This window comes from Sesamum indicum, linkage group LG4 (genome assembly GCF_026168435.1).
Source record: "Sesamum indicum cultivar Baizhima isolate 11 linkage group LG4, ASM2616843v1, whole genome shotgun sequence".
NCBI classification, from domain to species: Eukaryota; Viridiplantae; Streptophyta; class Magnoliopsida; order Lamiales; family Pedaliaceae; genus Sesamum; species Sesamum indicum.
This window is the reverse complement of record NC_142660.1, coordinates 3211506-3232412: the sequence shown is the minus strand read 5'-3', so window position 1 is coordinate 3232412 and position 20907 is coordinate 3211506. Positions and strand designations below refer to the sequence as shown.

Below are 20907 nucleotides of genomic sequence, written 5' to 3'. Positions count from 1 at the left end.
ATTAGGAGTCCAAAACAGTTAATCATTCCCAACAATCCCCCACAAATGACTAATGTAGATGAAGAATATGATTTCTGAGTGAAGGAAAAAATATATTTAAGCATTAACATCTTTCAATTGAATTAATGCGTAGTGAAGTGAGGCAATCAATTTGGATAACAAAAGTGATGTGACTCTTGAATTTTCGATAGCTCAAATTGAGACCCCCACAATCACGTATGAATTCCTTAGTGTTTGTTGTTTCACGGTAAAGTTCCGAGCCCTATTAATGGCCTTGCGCTTATACCTTGGGTTCTAATGAGTGCTCTGAAAAGAACTTTCATTTTTTTTTCATAGAAGGCAGCCCACCTCCACACTCATCTAGATAGTTTCATCAAGTCTTCTAGACCACTCAACAACTCAGCTATGAAACTATCTTCCTGAACAAAGTCAGGGTTATCCATTAAGTCCTTATTAGGACCACCCAAACACAGGGCTATGGATTCATATGGTCATTACTATATTCCATCAATTAAAGGGGTTTTAGCTTCATTGCTCTCGAAGACTCACAAATAATTCCCCTGATAAGTCCTTTTTTCAGAGGATCTGCCAAATTCCTCTTGAACCTTACATAATCCAAGGAGATGATCCTATTCTTTAGAAATTCTTTTAGTGCTTCATGTATGATATGAATATGTCTCCTTTTGCCATTGTAAGCATAGTTCTTGGCAATTCCAATAGCAGATTGGGAGTTACAGTGCAGAGATACTAGCGCAGTTAACCCCCACAAGGGCACATCTCCTAATAAGCTGCTCAGCCACCCTGCTTCTTGACCTACTAATTCAAGAGCTATAAATTCAGATTCCATATAGAGCGAGCTATACAAATTTGTTCTATAGATTTCCAGGAAATTACTCCCTGATATAACCCTCGTTCAGCCAAGTACAATGGTTAAGAATACTATGGATCCCCCAGATTTCTAATCACACAATGTTTTACCCACAGCTTTTAAGAGATACCACATAGCCATAAAATTGATTTGGACAATCTTTTTGAATTTAGCTTCAGCTGAAGACCTTGCATCTTTCCTGTTTCAGATAATTACAGGTTAATCCTCTTCTACATTCTACTTGCGGCTACATGAGCAACAAATAGATCAAAATATAAAACATGTAGTGCTTCCATTACCAATTCTCCACCAAAAGCTGGAGACCCTTCTTCATTGTTGACAAAACAGAATTTCAACATTAGAAAAATGAACTATCAAGGATTCCTTGAAATTTAAGAGAACATGCATTACCCACTAAAATTGATTTGTATATGAAGTATAAGAATGGGATTGAGACTGAGATAAAGGGGAGGTCATCTCCAGACCATTGTGATTATGATAATAAATAGCGCACTCCAAGAAGGCTGAGTCTGACATGAACATCGACTAAAAACATAAAGAATCTAGTATGGAGCTATAGAAACTGTAGTCAATAATAGAGACAGAGAAATAAAAAAAACAAAGATGCAAACATCTTTACAACCTCATAAGGAACAATAAAGCTCATGGGAAGAGACACAAATGGATACTAAGATTAAACTCAATAGCGTTATTTATTCTGTTACTTTTAAACTGGGAACTAGAAATCAATATTGCAAGTAAAAATATGCGAATTACTAAAAACACAGGCTCCATCAAATATTAAGAAGATTCTAATATCATGTAACTACATAAAACATCAAAATTAATAGCGTCACATAGCTGAAGCTGCTTGCCAGAGTGGGGACAGTGGGAGATACTAATAAGCATAACAAGGCTTCTGGACATAACCAACTTTATCATCTATCCCAAAGAGAATGAAAAATCTACAGCAATATATTTTCCTCATCCTAAAGCTCTCTTTCCACTGCTTCACGAGCAAAATGAGTTCCTTGACACATAAGCTTTAAATTGTCCGGCAAAATGAAATTACTCAAGTGGTTCTAAAAGAAAGGAGTGATGGAAGTGATCACTTTAGATAGTAAGACGATGTCAGATAATCTTTTTTTTTAACTAACAAACTACTAAGCACTCAGATAAATCTTTCTTTAAACTGCATCAAAAGTTGCTAAGCACATAAATTATCAGTCAAGAATTTTGAGTTCACTCATGAAAGCTCATGAAGACTTGTTATCGACCAGGGAATTTCATATGATATCCTACTACTTGTATTCAATTCTTAATTTTCGGACACCATTTATTTTTGGTATTACTCTGAAAATCTCAAAGATCGCCAGCCAATTCTCAAGTTTTTGAGCACGGAGATTTCACTTCGAGCTCAACTTACTTATGAATTGAGATTGAATAACTCGATCTCATGCTCAACCCTGATATACTACAAATTAACAGATTCAATGAAGGGCTAATCTGTCAGCATACCTTCACAGGAATAACAGTTGACGAAAGCATCCAAACTTCCTAAAATGCTCCTCACTTTCTCCACCGCTTCATCAAAAATCACTTCTCTTTCTTCTTCCATATCCAGACCCACCACCTCAATTGCTACAGCGCCGTTTAAGGACCCTTTGATCTTATCGGCTGCACTCCTCAAATTGTTCCTCGTTCCCCATCAAAACCAACCTTGGACAACACATGTAGTACCTGTAACAAATAAATTGTTAGAAAAAGATGATCAACTTCTGCTACCATCGATTGTAGTTGGTCCCATCAAGTGGCTCTAGCTTGGAGAGATCTGGTAGCATTTTCGTAACTAGAACAACCATTATAATATTTCGCTTTCAACTGTTGGAAAATAAAAGAGTGTGCCGTGGAAAACCACTGCTTTGAAAGAGAAATTTCGGTACTACTGTAGTGCAGATAGTATAGACCGATCACTCCCCAAGATTAAAATGGCTATTACGTGCGTGTGGAAGAAAGCTTGGAACAATGAACAAAAATAACACTCAAAAGTGAAAGAAGAGGAAGGAGTTAGAAGAGAAGAAGCTCTCGATTTTGCTGTGTCAAATGAAATGAACTTAAGCCCTATTTATAGAAGCATACCTTGGTTGTTGGGAAAAATGGGACTCTATCCCATTCACACATTTGCCAACGGATTTATTGATATTTAGGAGCAAAAATTAGATTTTAGGAGTCTAGATGATTAAGAGTCCAAAACAATTAGTCATTCCCAATAAAGATGACTATTTCCTATATGGCCCCTTTAAAAGCTCTGGGACCTAAGATATATCCCGTTCTTTTATAAAAAAATATTGGCATATTGTACGTTCAAATTGAAAGAACAGATATAAGCCCCTGACGTCACAATGCAACGAAAGCTAGTAAACAAAAAATAATACATAAACATAAAGGGATCAATATCCCACGTCAACTGGCCATTCATGCACTTCAATGAAGGTAAGTTAGTTGATGAAATTTGTAAGAGACACGTCCTTTCCTAATAAGAAACAATATGCTTCCAAAACTCGAGCACAGACACCTTTGTTGGTTCACACAAGAGTAAAGGGATGCTCTCACAAGACAATATTTGTGCCTCTTTGAGTATTGCTAGAACTCATGAGGAGGTTTGCTCTATATATATATATATATATATATATATATATAGAGAGAGAGAGAGAGAGAGAGAGAGGGAGAGGGAGGGAGGAGGGCCAATTTTCTTGGACCAAAAGAGCTCCAACAAATCGGATTGGCTCTAAGAAAATCAACGAACCTCCATTTGAACAAAAGATGACTTGTCCTAACATATCCTAGTGGGCCAAGTGAGTTCTTGGGCCTTGTTCCAAGCATTAAATAAAATTAAATACCCACAACTTTTATGCTAGGAATCATTTAATCCAATTAACTAATTCAAGCGCAATGTCAATATTCATTTTATTATTTGGACCTTATCCATCCATTAATTAAGGAAAAAATTGCATAAAATCCCCCTGTATTATCAAAATTCAATCTATGACATAAGATTGTTTCCAGTATAATCACTAATCGGCTCAGAGTCATTCTTGATAACATTATTTCTCTATCTTGTCAGGAATTTCATGTCCTCTATCTCGCTTTTCATTTATACGTGATCGAATACGATTTGGGTTTATCACACGCCCAAAAAAGTATCAAACAAGGAAATCCTGTGTCCCAATATTTCTTTTTGCTTTGTTTAGAGGTGCTTAGCTGCCTGATTCAAAGAGAACATAAACTGGGATGTTTGTTGTAATATCAATCTGTCATACACCCATTATCTCACACCTCCTTTTGTGGACGACATCATCCTCTTTGGGGAGGCGATTGACACTATAGCAGGCAGCATTTTAGGTGTTTTAGAACAATACTCTATAGTATTAAGTCAAGATATCAAATTGGTGAAATCAACTATCATCTTTAGTCTAAATATGGCAGCACAATTTAGCAAAGAATTTTTTAAATAGGTGACTAGAAAATCGATTAGATTGGCTATTTTGTGATCTATTTAAGTATTTTTTTTTATTTTATAATGTTGAATTAAATGAATAAGAGTAAGTATTCATTTAACTTTACTTTGTCGTTCTTACTTGTGTAAGTTTCTTAATTGCAATAAAATCCACAGATCACTAATCAACAAATAAAGTTAGGTTGCGCATTTGATGACAGTTGTAAAATCAACTTTCGAAGGTTGGATCTGAAATGTTCCAAACCGATAACTTCGAGAATGGGCATCTAGGGTTTTATTGAGAATTGCATTAAATTTTGCATCCATATGATGGGTGTCGTGTTTTATAGGCGACAGACATATGAAGTATATGCAATTTTAGTGGGTGGTTGACAAAGTCTATCAAATCGATTGAACTGACTCGTGGGGAGTCATCATATGGAAGCCTGTGAGGCTTGATCTGTATGATTTGAATTCCTTAACTCTAATAGTATAGGGTTTAGTCCTCCGACTTGAGGATCCACGCAATCTCGTATATGGGACGACTGTATCTAGGGCTTGGTAAAAGATTACCATGTTCTGATGTGGTTATTATAAACCTTGTTCCCGTGTAGTCAGAATATATATGAAGACTGGTGAGTTCCAAGAGATGATCCATCGCCTATCATGAGATGATAGCGATCTGCTATGCGGTCTGATGTATGTTGTGGTCCCGGGAGTCTGTGCCGCAGTAGGTGATCAAATAGCAAAGTGTTTTTCTATGTTGATCAAGTGGAAGAACATAATCATAATATTAAGCATAGATGTTTAGTTCAAAATGAGAACCGATAACCAATTTCATGCCCTAAACTAAGACTTGGAGATGGCCGATGGAGAGATCATACATGTACGACACTCGGTAGTCTCAAGGTTCACGCTATTTTCACATATTTTCTAGTTTCATGGACCATTGCTAGACTGTCACCCATGGTGACGGGTGCTTTTGGGTTAAGTGTTAATCAAAAGCGATAAATAAAATATGATTTAATTAATCTAGCAGAAAAATATTTGTCAATTAAATTGTGCGTTGACACAAACTCAAGTCTAGCTGGGGGTGAACCTACAGAATCATACAAAACACCACTCAAGAAGTAGTAGTTAATAATGAATTAATTCTAAAAGAATGAATTAATTTAAAGAGTTTAAATTAATTCGAGAGGTTAACTGATATGATCATTAAAATGGGAGACACTTAATTAATATGATCAATTAATTAGAGTTTTTGACTTGGTAATTTAATGAGATTAAATCAATCGAATTAGGCTAAATTATTTGATAGATTAATTAATTGAGTATGGGATGGGATATATTAATAAGATTAAATAAATTCCATTTGGGGTTTTAAAAATTGATTGGACTAATTCTATGAATTTAACTTTTTTTAATTATCTAAGTTTAAAAATTTTAAATTTATTTCCTAAATTTATAAAAACTTAAAAACTTTATACACTATAAAAAATAAATTTATTAATAAAAATAAATTTACTAAAATTAACCCCTACCTACCCACCCGGCCAGCAGACATCCTCCCCCACCCGCACTTCCCTCCACTGCGGTCTCGCAAACTTTGATGCAGGGTGGCGAGATAGAGGTCTGGTTGCGAGGGTGGATGGATGGTTTTAATTTTAATGTTTTATAGTTTATATGTAATATCCATAATTTTTTAAAATATAATTATGGGATTAATTGATAAATATTTTAAAAAATTTAATTTAATTACAAATATAAATTGAAATTGAAGTATATTAATGATTGAATAGAGTAGATTGAAGCTTTATAAAATATTTGAAATTCAGTTATATTAATTAAAAAAATTAAAAAGAACGTAATAAATATTTTGTTAAAAAATAAACAAAATAAAAAAATATATATAAAGGGAAAGGAGGCAAAAGCACGTGGCCACCCCCATGACCACCCCAACTTCAATATATGTAATATTGCAACACAAATTTACACACAAACTCACATATTTGCCTACACCTTTGCGATAATAAGGTACGAAATTTTTGGATTTTAATTTATATTAATTTATATAATTATATAATTTAATTAATTCATTTATTAAGTATAGTTTTTATTGATGGATGTAATATTTAATGAAAACATTTTATGAGTTTGACCATTTTAAATCAATATTGAATTAAATATTCCATTTGACTTAGAAACATTATAATTGGTTAATTAAATTACTAGATTTATTACATCTAATTATTTTTATAGTTAATTTACTTAATTACATCAACCTATTGACCAAATACTTAATTATATGTATTGGAATTTAATTATATTATATAGTAGCGAGAAATTGATAGAAAATTAATAAAAATATTAGAAAATTATATTTAAGGAATATTAGGATGTTATATTTAAGAAATGTTATGATTATCGAAAGAGAATATGAGATTTGTATAATAATTTAAGTTAGAAGTATTAGTAAGAACGATACGTATAAAGATATGAGGGATTTGATAAAATGAATTCTTATGAGTTAGTCGATAAATTAAATATATACTTGTGAAAGTGAGAAAGTTTAGTTATGTAAAAGAAAATGAAACGGGGGGTTGGATTTTGATATAAATGGAATATTAAAGATTTATGGGAAGTATACGAATATTATATAATATTTCATTTAGAAATTTCAATGTTTACAATGTATTGATTATATATATTATAATTGTTATACGGAAGTCAGATGAATGATTATGTGATAGTATAATTGATTGTTGAATAAAATTGAATGAGAAAGTTAATAATGAGGAAATAACTATTAAATGAAATTAAATGATAAAGTTAATGATATTGTTGTTGTAAGATTGAAATAGAATATGGCTTACCTAACTGGAAAGAGGTATACTGCAATAGCTTATGAAGATATAATTAATAACGAGTTGTGTGCTGTCAGTGATCCAAGGAGATGATGTGGCATATCATACGAGTTGTGTACTGTGTGATATGAGTGGTTATCGGATGTCATACGAGTTGTGTGAAATTAGTGATAATGGCGTATTATACGAGTTGTGTGTTGTGTAATATTAGGGAAAAAAGAAAAAAAAGAAGAAGAAGTATTGTGATTGAGATGATAATGACGATAGCCAGCAAAGGCCATTGAGTGATGAACTCCAATTTAGTTAAGCAGAGCCCTAGGAAAATAAATTATAAAGTGAAATATTATGTCGTTGCCTGAATTATGATTGTGAGCATGTGTTATTTATAACATATGTGGTTGTTATATGGTGAATGTTTGTTGGTTGGTGTGAATGCATTATACTTGATTTACTACATATGTATATATATAGACTGATTAGCTATACTTATTGAGTAGGCAACTTATTCCTTGCTGTACATTTTTGTTTTTTTCAGGAAATAAATCACAGGATAACTATCTAAATTGGATCATAAGTTGATCATCAGTATCACTTGGTGTGTTGTCAGTCTTCTTTTGAGTAGAGAGTTTTAGCTAAATAATTGGATAAACATTAAACTTTCAGTGGATTTATATTTTAAGTTTTGTAACAACTAAAAATTGAATTTTCTCCTTTTCCTACACTTATAAATACTAAGATTAAAGATAAAATACAAAATCTTGACAGCGTATGTCATTATGTGATGTCTACATGTATATCAAGTAAAAATATGGTTATCTTATCGGGTTAAAATATGAAATTATATTTCTGAAGTTTTAAGAAATATGAGATTTGAAACTTAAAAATAATTAAACGAAAGTATTAAATTTTCATTTTAAATATTATAATAGTAATTTAATTTTAAATATTATTTAGAATAAATAATATAAATTATTTAAATATATTTAAATTAAATAATATTATATTATAATAGATTAAGATTTATATTCATATAGATATTAAATTTAGAAAATGAACTTTAGTATATATGCGATGTTAATTTAATTTTTTAATTTAAATTCTAAAAAAGTAAAATTTGATGTACTTTTGTAGTATTTTTATATTTAAATAAATCTATATAAAAAATAATATTTATTTTTTTAGGAGAGAAAAAAATACAAAAAGAAAAATCACCTAAAATAATCCTTAAATAAAAGAAACAAAGGAGGGTGATTTTATAAAATTTAAAAGGTATTTTAGTCAAAATTGAATTCAAAAAGAAATATTTTAAAATAGGGAAGGCTTTTTAACCTATTTTTTATAAACACACTGGGGGACGAAATTAAAATGGAATTTGGGCATTAATTAGTAAGGTCAATATCACTGATTAACTACATATGACCCTTTGTAGTTAATATTTAATGGCACAGGATTAATAGTGTCAAAATTTTTAAACTTTTGGACTAGAGTTATCGATCCTATTAGCGGTGGAACAAAAGATAAAATGTCTCCATCTAATGAGACCAAAAGTGTAATTTTGCCAAAAAAACACAATTCCTACTCCATCAATCCAATTCAATTGTACTATTAGAGTTGGGGTAGTGATAATGCCTCCCTCAATTATTTTTCAAAAGACCAAAGCAAAGGATGTGGGCCTCAATTTTGCAGCCCAGTCGAACGAACTTTGATGTATCATGAGTAAGGTATTAAACTCATTGATTAAATATTCACAACTAATATGAAAAACAACTTAAGTCCAGCAAGGTGACTAAGCAAACAACAAGAATTCCAAGTCACATGGACTCCTAACACCTTGGGACACGTCACATTAAAAAATATCTAACTAATGCCATCTAAACCGGTTGAAGTCAACTTGTCAAGTAACAGGTGAACAAATTTCGTGATTTTCGAGTTGACTCGTTCAGAAGGTCATATCTTCATCCAAATAAGTCCAAATATCAATCCAATTTTTTTTTTAGATAGCTAATACGTGTATCTTTCCAATATGTATGAGTTGCTCTAACTACCTCTCAAATACTGCTCTACGTCCATTTATAAATAGAGTCCCTTGTGCAGTTATCTTTGTACTAAGTATGTTTTACGGGATAAATTCAAATTACCCCCCTGAAATATTAGAAAAGGGCAAAACCAACTCTAAAAGAAGGGGGGCAAAGAGCCTACCCAACCTTTTAATAAAGAAGCCTATTACCACCCCTCCGTTGGACAATGTATTTCACTCGCCCATTTTTGCGACCGGTTTAGCTATTTTAGTGTGTAACTAGTTACTTTTGCCCCTAACTACTAAATAAACTGGACATATTTCCCTAAAAATTACATAGAATCCATAGAATAAAACATTCAAAAGAAAAGAGAAGCGTGCTGCAATATAAAGAATGAGAAAGTGATAATATTTTGCAACTTTTATATTTAGTAATTAGGGATAAAAGTGACAATTTACAAACAAAAATAGCTAAAACCAGTCGCAAAAATGGGCGAGTAACCTATACTGTCTAGTGGAAGGAGGTAATATATATTTTTTTATTAAAAGGTTAGGGAAGCTCTTCGCGCCCCCTGCCCCCCCCCCCCCCCCAACCATTTTTTAAGGGGATTTTTTTGCTCTTTTTCAATTTTTCAGGGGGGTAATTTGCATTTATCCTTATTTTTTACTCTCACTCTCATTTCTTTCTCAATTTTCAGCAGACTTTTCGCATTTTTTGCACGCGACACTATTGTTATCACTTCATCACCATATTATATCGCTCCAACTCTGTTATTGCACTATTATTTTCACTATATTTCAAGTTTCTCAATCACTTCTTCAGTTAATCAATTACTGACTTAAGTATTGGAAGTGTTAACTCCTATTTTGCTGGTTAGTCCTCCTCTGATCTTAAAATTTTTGTTAAGATCTTTCAACTATTATGGTGTGGCTGGACCCACTATGCATCATCCCTAAGTAGATTATATTAAAAATTAATTGTAATTGTTACATTTTCTTTTTCATAAAAGTGAGTCTACATCATTTTAACATCACACTACACCAATTCTTTTATTGTATCGGCAACACCTTAAGTTGGTTTTTTCCTCTTTCTTTTTCTCTCTTTTCTTTATGAAATGTGATTTATTAATTTATATATTTTATTATTATTTAAAATTCAAAAATATTATTTATATGTGTAGTAAAGTTGGTCGTCAACATGTTACTAACTAGAATTCACTTATAATAAGAATCCTAAGACAACCAAAGGAGTTGGGCACTGCTGTTTTTGCATTTGTATCAGTTGTTTTGTAAGAATTAAGTAGTAATTAAACAGAATTTAGTAATTAGTCGTCCTCTAATTATTATCATAGTTATTAGCACATAGAATGCATTATGTTATTCAAAGAAACGAGATGGAATTCATAATAGGGATATAACTCTACACTCCTAAGAAGACTGAGAGTCCAAGATTTTTCCTTATCCTAATTTGTATTTGTGATGGGTTCAAACTCTTGCGTTATAAAAGCTGGTACTCTTCTGTTTAGCATCTACGATTCAAAGCAAGAAAAAGAGAGAATATCAGAGATGGCGTGGATGAGGGTTATCGTTTCTTGCATTCTTGTTTCACTGTTTTGTTTGTCATATGCTGATGAAGTGAAGTTGACAGTGAAAGGAGTTACTTCCATAGGCAAGACTGATGACAACTTCGTTTGTGCTACGTTGGACTGGTGGCCTGAGACTAAGTGCAACTACAATCAGTGCCCATGGGGAAAAGCTGGCATCTTCAATCTGGTACAGAAACCTGTTGAATTTTAGTTTTGCAGGAAACTATGTTGAATTCTGTTGTTATTATGGATGTTTTGCTTCTTGCAGGATTTGAACAACAAGATTCTTGCAAACGCCATCAGAGCATTCAACCCTCTTCGGTTGAGAATTGGAGGCTCATTGCAAGATCAGGTTGTGTATGATGTTGGAAAACCGGTGAAGAAGTGCCAACCTTTCAAACAACAAGATGATGGCCTGTTTGGATTTTCCAAAGGTTGTCTTCCCATGGAAAGATGGGATCAGCTGAACAAGTTGTTCAGTGACACGGGGTACGGTTGCGATTTAGTCTTGGAGTTTGGTCTTATGATTGCTCTTGGTTTATGTTTACAATTTGAGTTGATCAACTGTTTGCAGGGCTAAAATCACTTTTGGCTTGAATGCCCTCTCTGGAAGGAAGAAATCCTATGGAGATGCCACACTTATGATTGGAAAGTGGCATCATGGGAACGCCCGTGATTTCATGAACTACACAGCCCAAAAAGGATACAAGATCGATTCGTATGAACTAGGTAAAATCAAACCTCAGACAGCCAATCTGTTTTAGTTTTACATCTGGTTATTTCTTACATAACTGTCTTGATTTCTCTCCAGGAAATGAGCTATGTGGTAGTGGGGTTTCTGCAAGAATACTTCCTGAACAATATGGAAAAGATATTATTACACTCAAAACAGTGCTCAGGAAGTTGTACCCTGACCCTTCTTCACGACCCAAGATCCTGGGCCCAGGCGGGTTTTATGACGAGCAATGGTTCAAAACCTTCCTCCAGGTCTCAGGACCAGACGTTGTTGACGGCTTGACACACCATATCTACAACCTTGGTGCAGGTTTGTACTTTGTACAGACACAAAACATAGTTATTGTGTATGATTTTCAAGATTTCTATGTTTTTATTCTATTCTTGGACTTGCATTGAATCTCTTTGTTGTGTAGGTGTTGATCCAAATCTAATCAAGAAAATTCAAGATCCCTTTTTACTAGATGAAATAGCTCAGACCCACAAGGATGTTTCCACCACGGTGAAGTTGTTCGGGCCATGGTCAGGAGCCTGGGTTGGGGAAGCTGGTGGCGCTTACAACAGTGGTGGCAAAGATGTTTCCCACACTTTTGTTAATGGATTCTGGTTTGTTATTCTTTCGTTCTCCATAACAATCTCTCTTTCAGCATGGATTACTACACGGGACACGAATGATAACGATGGTTATTGCATTATGGTTTTGACTGAACAGGTACTTGGATCAATTGGGCATGACATCAACATTCAACCACAAGGTTTTCTGCAGACAGGCCTTGATTGGAGGAAACTATGCTCTACTTAACACAACGTCATTCATTCCTAATCCTGACTATTATGGGTGAGTATTCAATGAAAATTGTGTCTGTACAAAGTGAAATATAAGCTGAAAGTCCTGTCTGTTGCTATTTATACACCCCAGAAGGTTAAGTATTCCATTGTTTTTTCATTCACAGCGCTCTCTTATGGCATCGTTTGATGGGAAAGCAAGTTCTCTCTGCAACTCACAATGGCTCTCCTTACTTGCGTGCCTATTCCCACTGCTCAAAGAAAACAGTAAGCTGATCTCCATCATTACAACTAATGAACTTATACAGTGTCTGAATTCTTGAAAATTCTTGTGTGTTTTTTCAGTCTGGAATCTCAGTTCTTCTGATCAACATGTCAAATTCGACAACCTTTGAAGTCTCAGTAATGGATGACTTGAACTTGTACCCTGAGGATTATAGCCTGTCGTCAGGATACAGTAAATATGTATGGCAAAGGGAAGAGTATCATTTGACTCCAAAGGATGGGAACATACAGAGTGATGTTGTGCTGCTGAATGGGACACCACTAAAACTCACAGAATCATCTGATATTCCAGCAATGAATCCACAGGTTGTTGATGCTGCTTCACCCATTACCGTCCAGCCTGATTCCATAGTTTTTGCCACACTGAGAGGGTTTGCAGCCCCTGCTTGTGCTTAGATAGGAGTTTACATACAATTTCTTTTCATAGTTTGCTTTTTCTTCTTTTAGTCTTAGGAATTTTCACGGGAAGGAGTCGTCTCCTTCTCATTCAGGAGTTTTAGGATATTTTTACACTATTATTAATACTATCTGAATTTATTTCCTTGCTACATTCTTTGCATGATATTGCTTAAACTAATACTTCACATCTCAGAAAAGGTCCCCAGAAAAGTAATACATTGGTAAAGTTCATGAGCAAGGAATAACTTCTGACCAATCACTTATCCAACATGTAGGCTACTTCTTTTTGTAACTTTAAAAAAATTGGAGAGAAACATTTATGGATAGAAAGATACCAAGCCTTCAAAGGAATAAAGAGGAGCCCAGAAGGATGCACAGGATTTTTATGCAACATAACAGAGCAGCAAGTTAAAGAAAAGTATGCTTTTCAATCAAGTTTTAAAGATACAAAACCAGGCCTTGCATGCAAAGCATGAATATGGACAAGTTTCCCATGCTTATACTGCTTCCCCTTCAAATAAGCATCAAAATCATGGGAACAAACAGTTCTTTGTTGCTCTGAAGAAAGTTTTGGAGCAGCAGAGGGTTGCTAAATAATGGAGAGCCTGATTAGGCAAACGAGGTAAGCTCATGTGTTATTATGTTCTTTCTACTACACATTGCATGAATGAGATAACTAAATGCAAGTAAAGATTATCGTTGCATCTGCTAAGGCATGGCCACTGATCCCCTTTCAGAGTGAAATTTTCTGGTACACGGCAGGATAATAAAGAGGCCGATGGGAGCAGTGCAAAAGATAGAAAAATACCACCCCAGAAAACACAGTCGTTTGCAGGTATGCTATAGTTCTTCTAGCTTTTCTTCTCAGGTTAAATATCGAATACAGACTTGAAGGAAACAATGAATCATTGGAAGATCATCCACCTAATGGGAAGTTTGTGTCTTGCAGAGAAAAGAAGAAGCAAGAGCTGGATAAGAAGACAGTGGTCGAGACAGATGAGTTGGGATTATGATTTCAGTGGTTCTGATTACCCTGCTGCAGTTGCAGCAGCAGCTTATGCCATTCAATCACTCGAAGAATCAAAAACTAGGGATCAAAAGGAGACAACTTACGGCCCTGATAAGTCCGTTAACAAGACGAAAAGCAAAGTAGAAGATACCGGAGTTCCTCCTGAACCGCTTAAAAGTGCACTTAAGTCCTCAGGTAAGAGATAAATCCTGATATTCTAATAGTGTTGCATTCTTGATTTCAGTTTGTTATCTTTGATACTTCATATCAGATGGAACAAAGACAAGTTCTGAAGATCCTGATGACAAGTTGTCAACAAGCACCTCCAGCAGTAAAAGGCCACCTGAAAAGGCACCATCCATCAAGAAGAGAATAAGTTTTGCTGATACTGATGAAACAAAAAGTAACAAACCTGAAAAGCCAGCACTCCAGAAGGCCCCTGAACCTGCCCCATCCATGAAAAAGCCTCCAACTTTTACGGATAAGCAATTGAATATAATTGAAGGCAAAAGGACAGACACCACAGTGCCAAAGCCTGATCGTCCAGCCCCTGGATTGTCCACAACTCAACCTGTAGAGACAAGAAGGCAGAGTGCAACAAAACCTGGACCTGGAGACTCTAAGGCTGATGATTGGGAAAAAGAAGAGCTGGAAAGCATTAGAGAGCGGTAGGAAGTTTTTCTACTCAGACGGTGGGAGATTCAATTGTTCAACAGCACGTATATGATATAAATATGTGTATCTATGTCTGCATGTCGAAATGCTTTTTACAAATTTCTGTTATAACTTTCTACCTGTCCTGTAATTCAGGTATGAGAAGCTGAGGGCCACAATTGAAAACTGGGAGACTAAGAAGAAGAAGAAGGCAAAACGTAAACTAGAAAGGATAGAGGTTCTTATCATTAGTCCCCTTCTCTCTGAACCATAGAATTTGAATTATTCAAAGCTCAATTTCAAGATAATGCATTTTCAGGCTGAATTGGACAAGAGAAGAGCGAAAGTCGTGCAGAGCTACCACAGTGACATCAAAAGAATTGAAGGGATTGCAGGAGGAGCGAGGGCGCAGGCAGAGAAGAATCGCAAAAATGAGGAGCTCAAAGTGAAAGAGAAAACAAACAAAATCAGATTAACTGGAAAACTGCCAGCAACTTGCCTTTGCTTTTGAATTCCAGCAACACTATCTTCGATCAAAACATTGTGAAATTGTGAATATGTATGGTTTTCTAACAAAATTATTAGAAACTAGAGCAGTGAAATTCTTAAATTTGCACGAAAGGGAAGAACTTAAACAGAGCCGCTTGCTTTCTCTTCGCAAGATTTCACTGCACGGAACAATCTTCAAAATGCCCATAATGCACCAGAATGGATAAAACCAATAATGGGACCAGTAGAAGCATCCTTTTGTTTATCCTTTTAGCAAATATAAATATGGAATTACCAAAGACACTTAGAAAACAGTACTACTTCAGAATGCACAAAAAGATGAAATGCAAAAGCAATTATGAGATACCAGACCATGATAGTTTATCTATTCCGGGTAAAGAAATTCTGAACTCAGAATAACATTAGATCAAAAAAAATTAAGCTACAGAAAGGAACAGAAAATTTTAACAGCAGGCCGATCCAGAACACTGCATATACCATGAAATATTCTAGAGAATTAAAAATAACGGTAGCGGCAAGATGCGATCCAGGCTTCACAGATTTAGGTCATCAACATGACCACAAAGGTAGGTTACCGCTCAAATCTACTTCAAGTTTTGGATCAAAGAAGAACAAGAGACAAAAATGAAAATAAGTCAGACTATCACTGGATTAGATTCAAGTCTCCACCAAATATCAAAGTCACTACACACACCCCTAGAGTCTCAAAGCCTTCAAAATGTCTAGAGCATAATAGTTACAGAATTCAACAAATTGCACCAAGGACAAGAAACAAAAAGAGGAATCTGGAACACTTCAGAGCAGCCCACTGGAGCCCCAGAACAAATTCTTGCATAGCGTGTGGCCACACCATAAAACATATGGAATGTACTCAACGATGTTAAATGATTCCCAGCATATCTGATGAACCATCGCAAGCTCTGGCAAGCTCAGCAAGTGCACGTCCAAAATTTCTGGGGTCACATGAACCCTCTATTTCTACATTTACACTACATAACAGGCTTACTCTTTGGCAACTGTGAACTAAATCTTGTTATTTAGTGCAATTGACTTCTGATTCAGAAAAACTGATGGCAATCATACAGGCAGTGTTGATTATGACCAAGTGCACTAAATAGAAGGGTTAAAATTCCTTCATCCCCGAGTATCCCTGTGCATATTTTCCAACTAGATTTTGGCCGACCAACACGTTTTGTAGCCAACTTGACTAATCCAGAAACAAGCTTTAGCACTCAATAATTGCAAACTCTTAACTCGTTAACCAGAATCAAATGACAAAAGTGAACAGTCACAGAAAATTGGAAAACATTGCAATGTATACAGCAATTCCAATTTTCACAATCCTAATCCCCACTTCCTTATACTACCACGTATCCAAAACCTTTCATCTCATCCTAAAATCTCTTCGCATAATCAGAATAGCATTCAATCACAATAGAATCAGATCTTCCTTATTTTTAAAATTTTATATATCTAATTTCATATTCAATACTTTATCAATTTTATACTCAAATTCATCATATATTATAATTTTAATCAATATCATACATTCTATTTTGGATAATAATAAATTATGGTGATAGGTGTAATAGCCCCCATATGAACAAAAAGACAGAAATGCCCCTCAATCTAAGGAAAATCATAAAAGAACGACAAGATCCGAATGGAAATCAATGGGCCGGGGTCGGCTTGCCCGATCCAACCCGAAACAAAGACCTGAATTATTGATCATTGGATCTTCAGTTTTGACATGTGGACCCATCTTATATAGTATGAAAAACTATAAATATCCCCATTATTATTTATGGTACGTGCATTTAATGATATTTCGACCATATTAACCTTCTAGATCGTATTTGAACCCACTTTTCTAACTTAAGCATTGGAAGACCGTAGTTGGGGGCTTCCTAACAAGCCTAACGTGTTTCTCTATTCTAATGATCCACTTTACAGGGAGCTTTTTGGGAGAGCCGCGACCCGACCTACATCAATCCAAGGTCACAACCTGATCCATCATTTAGCAACCTACATCATTTTCAGCGCCGTCTGTGGAAAACTGAGAACAAGTCGACCGATATGGAGGGATCATCTAGGAGAGATCGCCAATATGAGGATGAGACACCCATGCGGGAGGAGGATCAAATCATGCATTTAACCCAAGCTGATATTCAACGTATGATGGAGGAAGCTAGTTGAAAAGCCATAGTGGAATGAAAGGAGAACGGTAACTCCCGCTAAGGAGGGAGCAAGGAGGCAATTGTTCAAGGGAAATGAAGTTGAAGTTGAAATATGATAGAATAACACCAAGAGGATTTGAGAAAGGTCCCGAAAGAACGATGTCAAATGAGGTGACCAATAAGAGCGTGGTCTCGAGACAGCCAGGCATTTCAAGAGTGGAGGTTGACAATGTTAACAGATAGATCGAGAAGTTGGGCCAACAAATTGAGGAATTAAAGAAGCGAGGAGAGATTGTATCACATAATAGAAACTCACCATTCTCCAATAGGATATTGACGGAGGTCGTGGATAGTGTTTTCAGGTTTCTCTACCTGTTTAAGTATGATGGAACTAAAGATTCTTGCAAGCATATGACTGCATTTGAATTAGTGATGAATTTGTATGGCCAAACAGATTCGATTAAAACTAAACTATTCGTGACCACCTTGAAAGGAAAGGCTCAAGAGTGGTTTACAAACTTGGCCAGTGGGTTGATCGACTCATTTGAGCAACTGGTGTAAAAGATTTCTTTTCATTTTACTAGTAAGAGAAAAGCGAAGAGGTCGGCAACTTACCTATTTACTATACGCAAAAGGGAAGAGGAGATGTTGAAAATCTTTATGGGAAGATTCAATAACGAAATATTGGAGGTTCAAGACCTCAGAATCGATATGATGGTTAGTATACTTATCCATGGCCTTAAGAAGGGACGCTTTGCATCCGCGTTAGCTCGAGATTCACCAGAAGGGGTAGAACAACTGATGGAATTGGCTCAGAAGTACATCAATGAGGAGGAGATCAACGCTATAAAAGATAACGTATGGTCAAGGGAGCAAGGTCGCATTAAATGAGGAGAGAGATCGAAGGAAAGATAGTACCGATCTGAGAAAGATTGAGAAAAAATGGTATCGTACCAAACTAGATACCTTAAATACACTCTTTTAAGTACTACAAGGGAGAGGGCGATGATGATGGTAGAAAGGGATGGACTCTTCCAATGGCTAGGTATGACTAGAGATACTCTTTCAAAAAGATTTTCTAACAAAAATTGCAGATTCCACAAGGATAAGGGCCATGATACGGAGGAGTGTTATCAATTGAAGGACGAGATCGAGAGGTTGATACGATAGGGATACTTCAAAGACTTAATAGTTGAAAGGAAGAACGAAACAGAAAATAATCAAAAAAGGGGACAAGGATTAGGTAGCGAAGTCGAGATAGAACCAAGAAAAACGACTTGGAAAGGGAAGGAGCTTGGGATAACGCACTTACAAAAAGGGTCATCCATACCATATCAGGAGAACCCACAGGTGAAGACTCTTCTAGAGCTCGCAAAAGATATGCGTGTAGTTATAGGTATAACCAAAGAGAGCATATATTATACGTAGAGCAACAAGAAGATATTGTGTTTGGTGATAGAGACGTGAGCTCGGGATCGGGGGAGCAAAACGATCCCATGGTGATTAAAATGGATATTGCTAGCTACTAGGTACACAAAGTGTTGATTGATAATGGTAGTTCTGTTGATATTATATTTACTAACGTTCCAAGGAAGATGGATTTGAGAGAGCTGAAGTTAAAACCCGTGAGAACTCCTCTAATCAGATATGGGAGGAGCGAAGTCATGCCGGAAGGTCTGATTAATCTCCCAGTATCTATTGGAGAAGAGCCTAGAAGGAAGATATGTATAATTCAATTTTTGTGGTCGATAGCCCCTTCGCGTACAATGTGGTACTCGGACGACCGGGGTTGAATATGTTCAGAGCAGTAGTTTTAACCTATTATTTGAAGATGAAATTTCCCACCAAGTCTAGGGTGGAAGAGGTCAGGTGCGATCGGAGAGCAACTCGGCAATGCTATAACTTGGCAATAAAACAGGTTGATCTTGGAAAGAGAGAAAAAAAGGAAGGAGGAACAGGGACAATGCGAGGAAGTGAAGAAAGGAAGAAGTGAGAGAATGGACCTGGCGGAGGAATACAAGGAGATCGAGCTCGTAGTTGGAAAATTCAACAAAATGACCAGAATTGGATCGCGAATGACGCCTGAGCTGGAGATCATAACCATTGATTTCTTAAAGAGGAATAATGACATGTTCACATGGAGTCCATCTGACTTCAAGGGTATTAACCCTGAGGTCATAGTGCATCGACTTAATGTAGATCCTCAAAGCAGAAGAAAAGGGTCTTGTTTTGGAGATTCAGTACATAGTGCATCGAAAGGAATAAGATTATTGAAGAAGAGGTGAATAAGTCGTTGCAGGTTAGTTTTGTTTCGGAGATTCAGTACACAACTTGGTTGTCAAACATCGTGATCATGCCTAACGCCTTTGAAAAATAGCGCATGTGTATAGAATTTATGGATTTAAACAAGGCAAACCCTAAAAATCCCTACCCTCTACCTCGGATAGATCTGCTAGTAGATTCCACGACAAGATGCACATTATTTAGCATAATGGATGCTAAACAAGGTTACCATTAGATCTTCATGTCTAAGGAAGATAAGGAGAAAACTGCCTTTGTAACTGAAAAGGGAGTTTATTGTTATAACGTTATACCTTTTGGTCTTAAAATGCAGGGGCAACCTATCAAAGACTGGTGAACAAAATGTTCAAAGATCTTATTGGGAGTACGATGGAGGTCTACATGGACGATATGTTGGTGAAAAGCAAGCTCGAAAGTGATCACCTGAAGCATTTGGAAAGTCCCTTCGCAATCATGCAATCATATGGTATGAAGCTCAACACTTCCAAATGCACGTTCGACGGGCGAGGTGGCAATTTTCCTGGGTATATGGTTAGTGAGAAGGGAATAGAGGCCAACCCTGAAAAGATTAAGATTATTGTACAGTTGGGGTCACCCAAGTCGGTAAAAGATGTTCAGAAACTCACAGGAAAGATAGCTGCCCTAAATCACTTCATAGCCAGGTCAGTAGATCATAACCTTCCTTTCTTTAAGGTTTTAAGAAAGGTGAAAGATTTTGAATGGACTAAGGAATATGAGAAGGCTTTACAAGAGTAAAAAACATATTTAGTGACCCCACCCTTGCTTGTTAATCCTCTGCCTGGGGAGAGATTGTATATTTATTTGGCAGTTTTAAAGAACGTTGTAAGCTCAATACTGGTACGTGGCGAGAAGGGGGCGCAAAACTTAGTATATTATGTTAGTAGGATATTGCAGGGAGTTGAGAAGAAATACATACAAATTGAGAAACTGGCTCTCTCCTTAGTGATAACAGCTCGAAAACTGCAATCCTACTTTCAGTCACACCCTATAGTCGTATTTACCAACCATCCATTAAAGCAAATAATGCCAATGCCTGTTCTATCAGGAAGGATAGTCAAATGGGCAGTAGAGTTGGGTGAGTTTGATATCGAATTCCAGACTCAAAATGCGATCAAAGCCCAAGTGTTCGCGGATTTTATCGTGGAGCTCGTGGAAGAACCGCAGGAGGAGGAAGAAAGATGGTTGCTACATGTGGATAG

At 35.8% G+C, this 20907-nt stretch overlaps 2 protein-coding genes and 2 long non-coding RNA genes across 4 annotated transcripts; 2 read left to right on the top strand and 2 right to left on the bottom strand.

Annotated features, from left to right (window-relative positions):
- Nucleotides 1-1641: 1641 nt before the first annotated feature.
- LOC148788257 (uncharacterized) lies at nt 1642-2949 on the bottom strand. Its single transcript, XR_016065115.1, has 2 exons — nt 2387-2949; nt 1642-1950 (listed from the first exon to the last, which is right to left on the bottom strand). It is a non-coding gene; the product is annotated as an uncharacterized LOC148788257 (long non-coding RNA).
- Nucleotides 2950-10811: 7862 nt separating this feature from the next.
- LOC105160089 (heparanase-like protein 2) lies at nt 10812-13033 on the top strand. The gene is made up of 8 exons (XM_011077352.3): nt 10812-11018; nt 11100-11320; nt 11406-11560; nt 11643-11876; nt 11983-12172; nt 12279-12404; nt 12520-12619; nt 12698-13033. The coding sequence occupies exons 1-8, from the start codon at nt 10812-10814 to the stop codon at nt 13031-13033; spliced, it is 1569 nt and encodes a 522-aa protein (XP_011075654.1).
- On the bottom strand, nt 12490-14599 carry LOC148788256 (uncharacterized). Its single transcript, XR_016065388.1, has 3 exons — nt 14458-14599; nt 12867-14388; nt 12490-12779 (listed from the first exon to the last, which is right to left on the bottom strand). It is a non-coding gene; the product is annotated as an uncharacterized LOC148788256 (long non-coding RNA).
- LOC105160018 (Remorin family protein) lies at nt 13525-15309 on the top strand. The gene is made up of 6 exons (XM_088880165.1): nt 13525-13658; nt 13774-13871; nt 13986-14240; nt 14317-14713; nt 14856-14937; nt 15019-15309. The coding sequence occupies exons 1-6, from the start codon at nt 13633-13635 to the stop codon at nt 15208-15210; spliced, it is 1050 nt and encodes a 349-aa protein (XP_088736291.1). The 5' UTR covers nt 13525-13632; the 3' UTR covers nt 15211-15309.
- The last annotated feature ends 5598 nt before the right edge of the window (nt 15310-20907 follow it).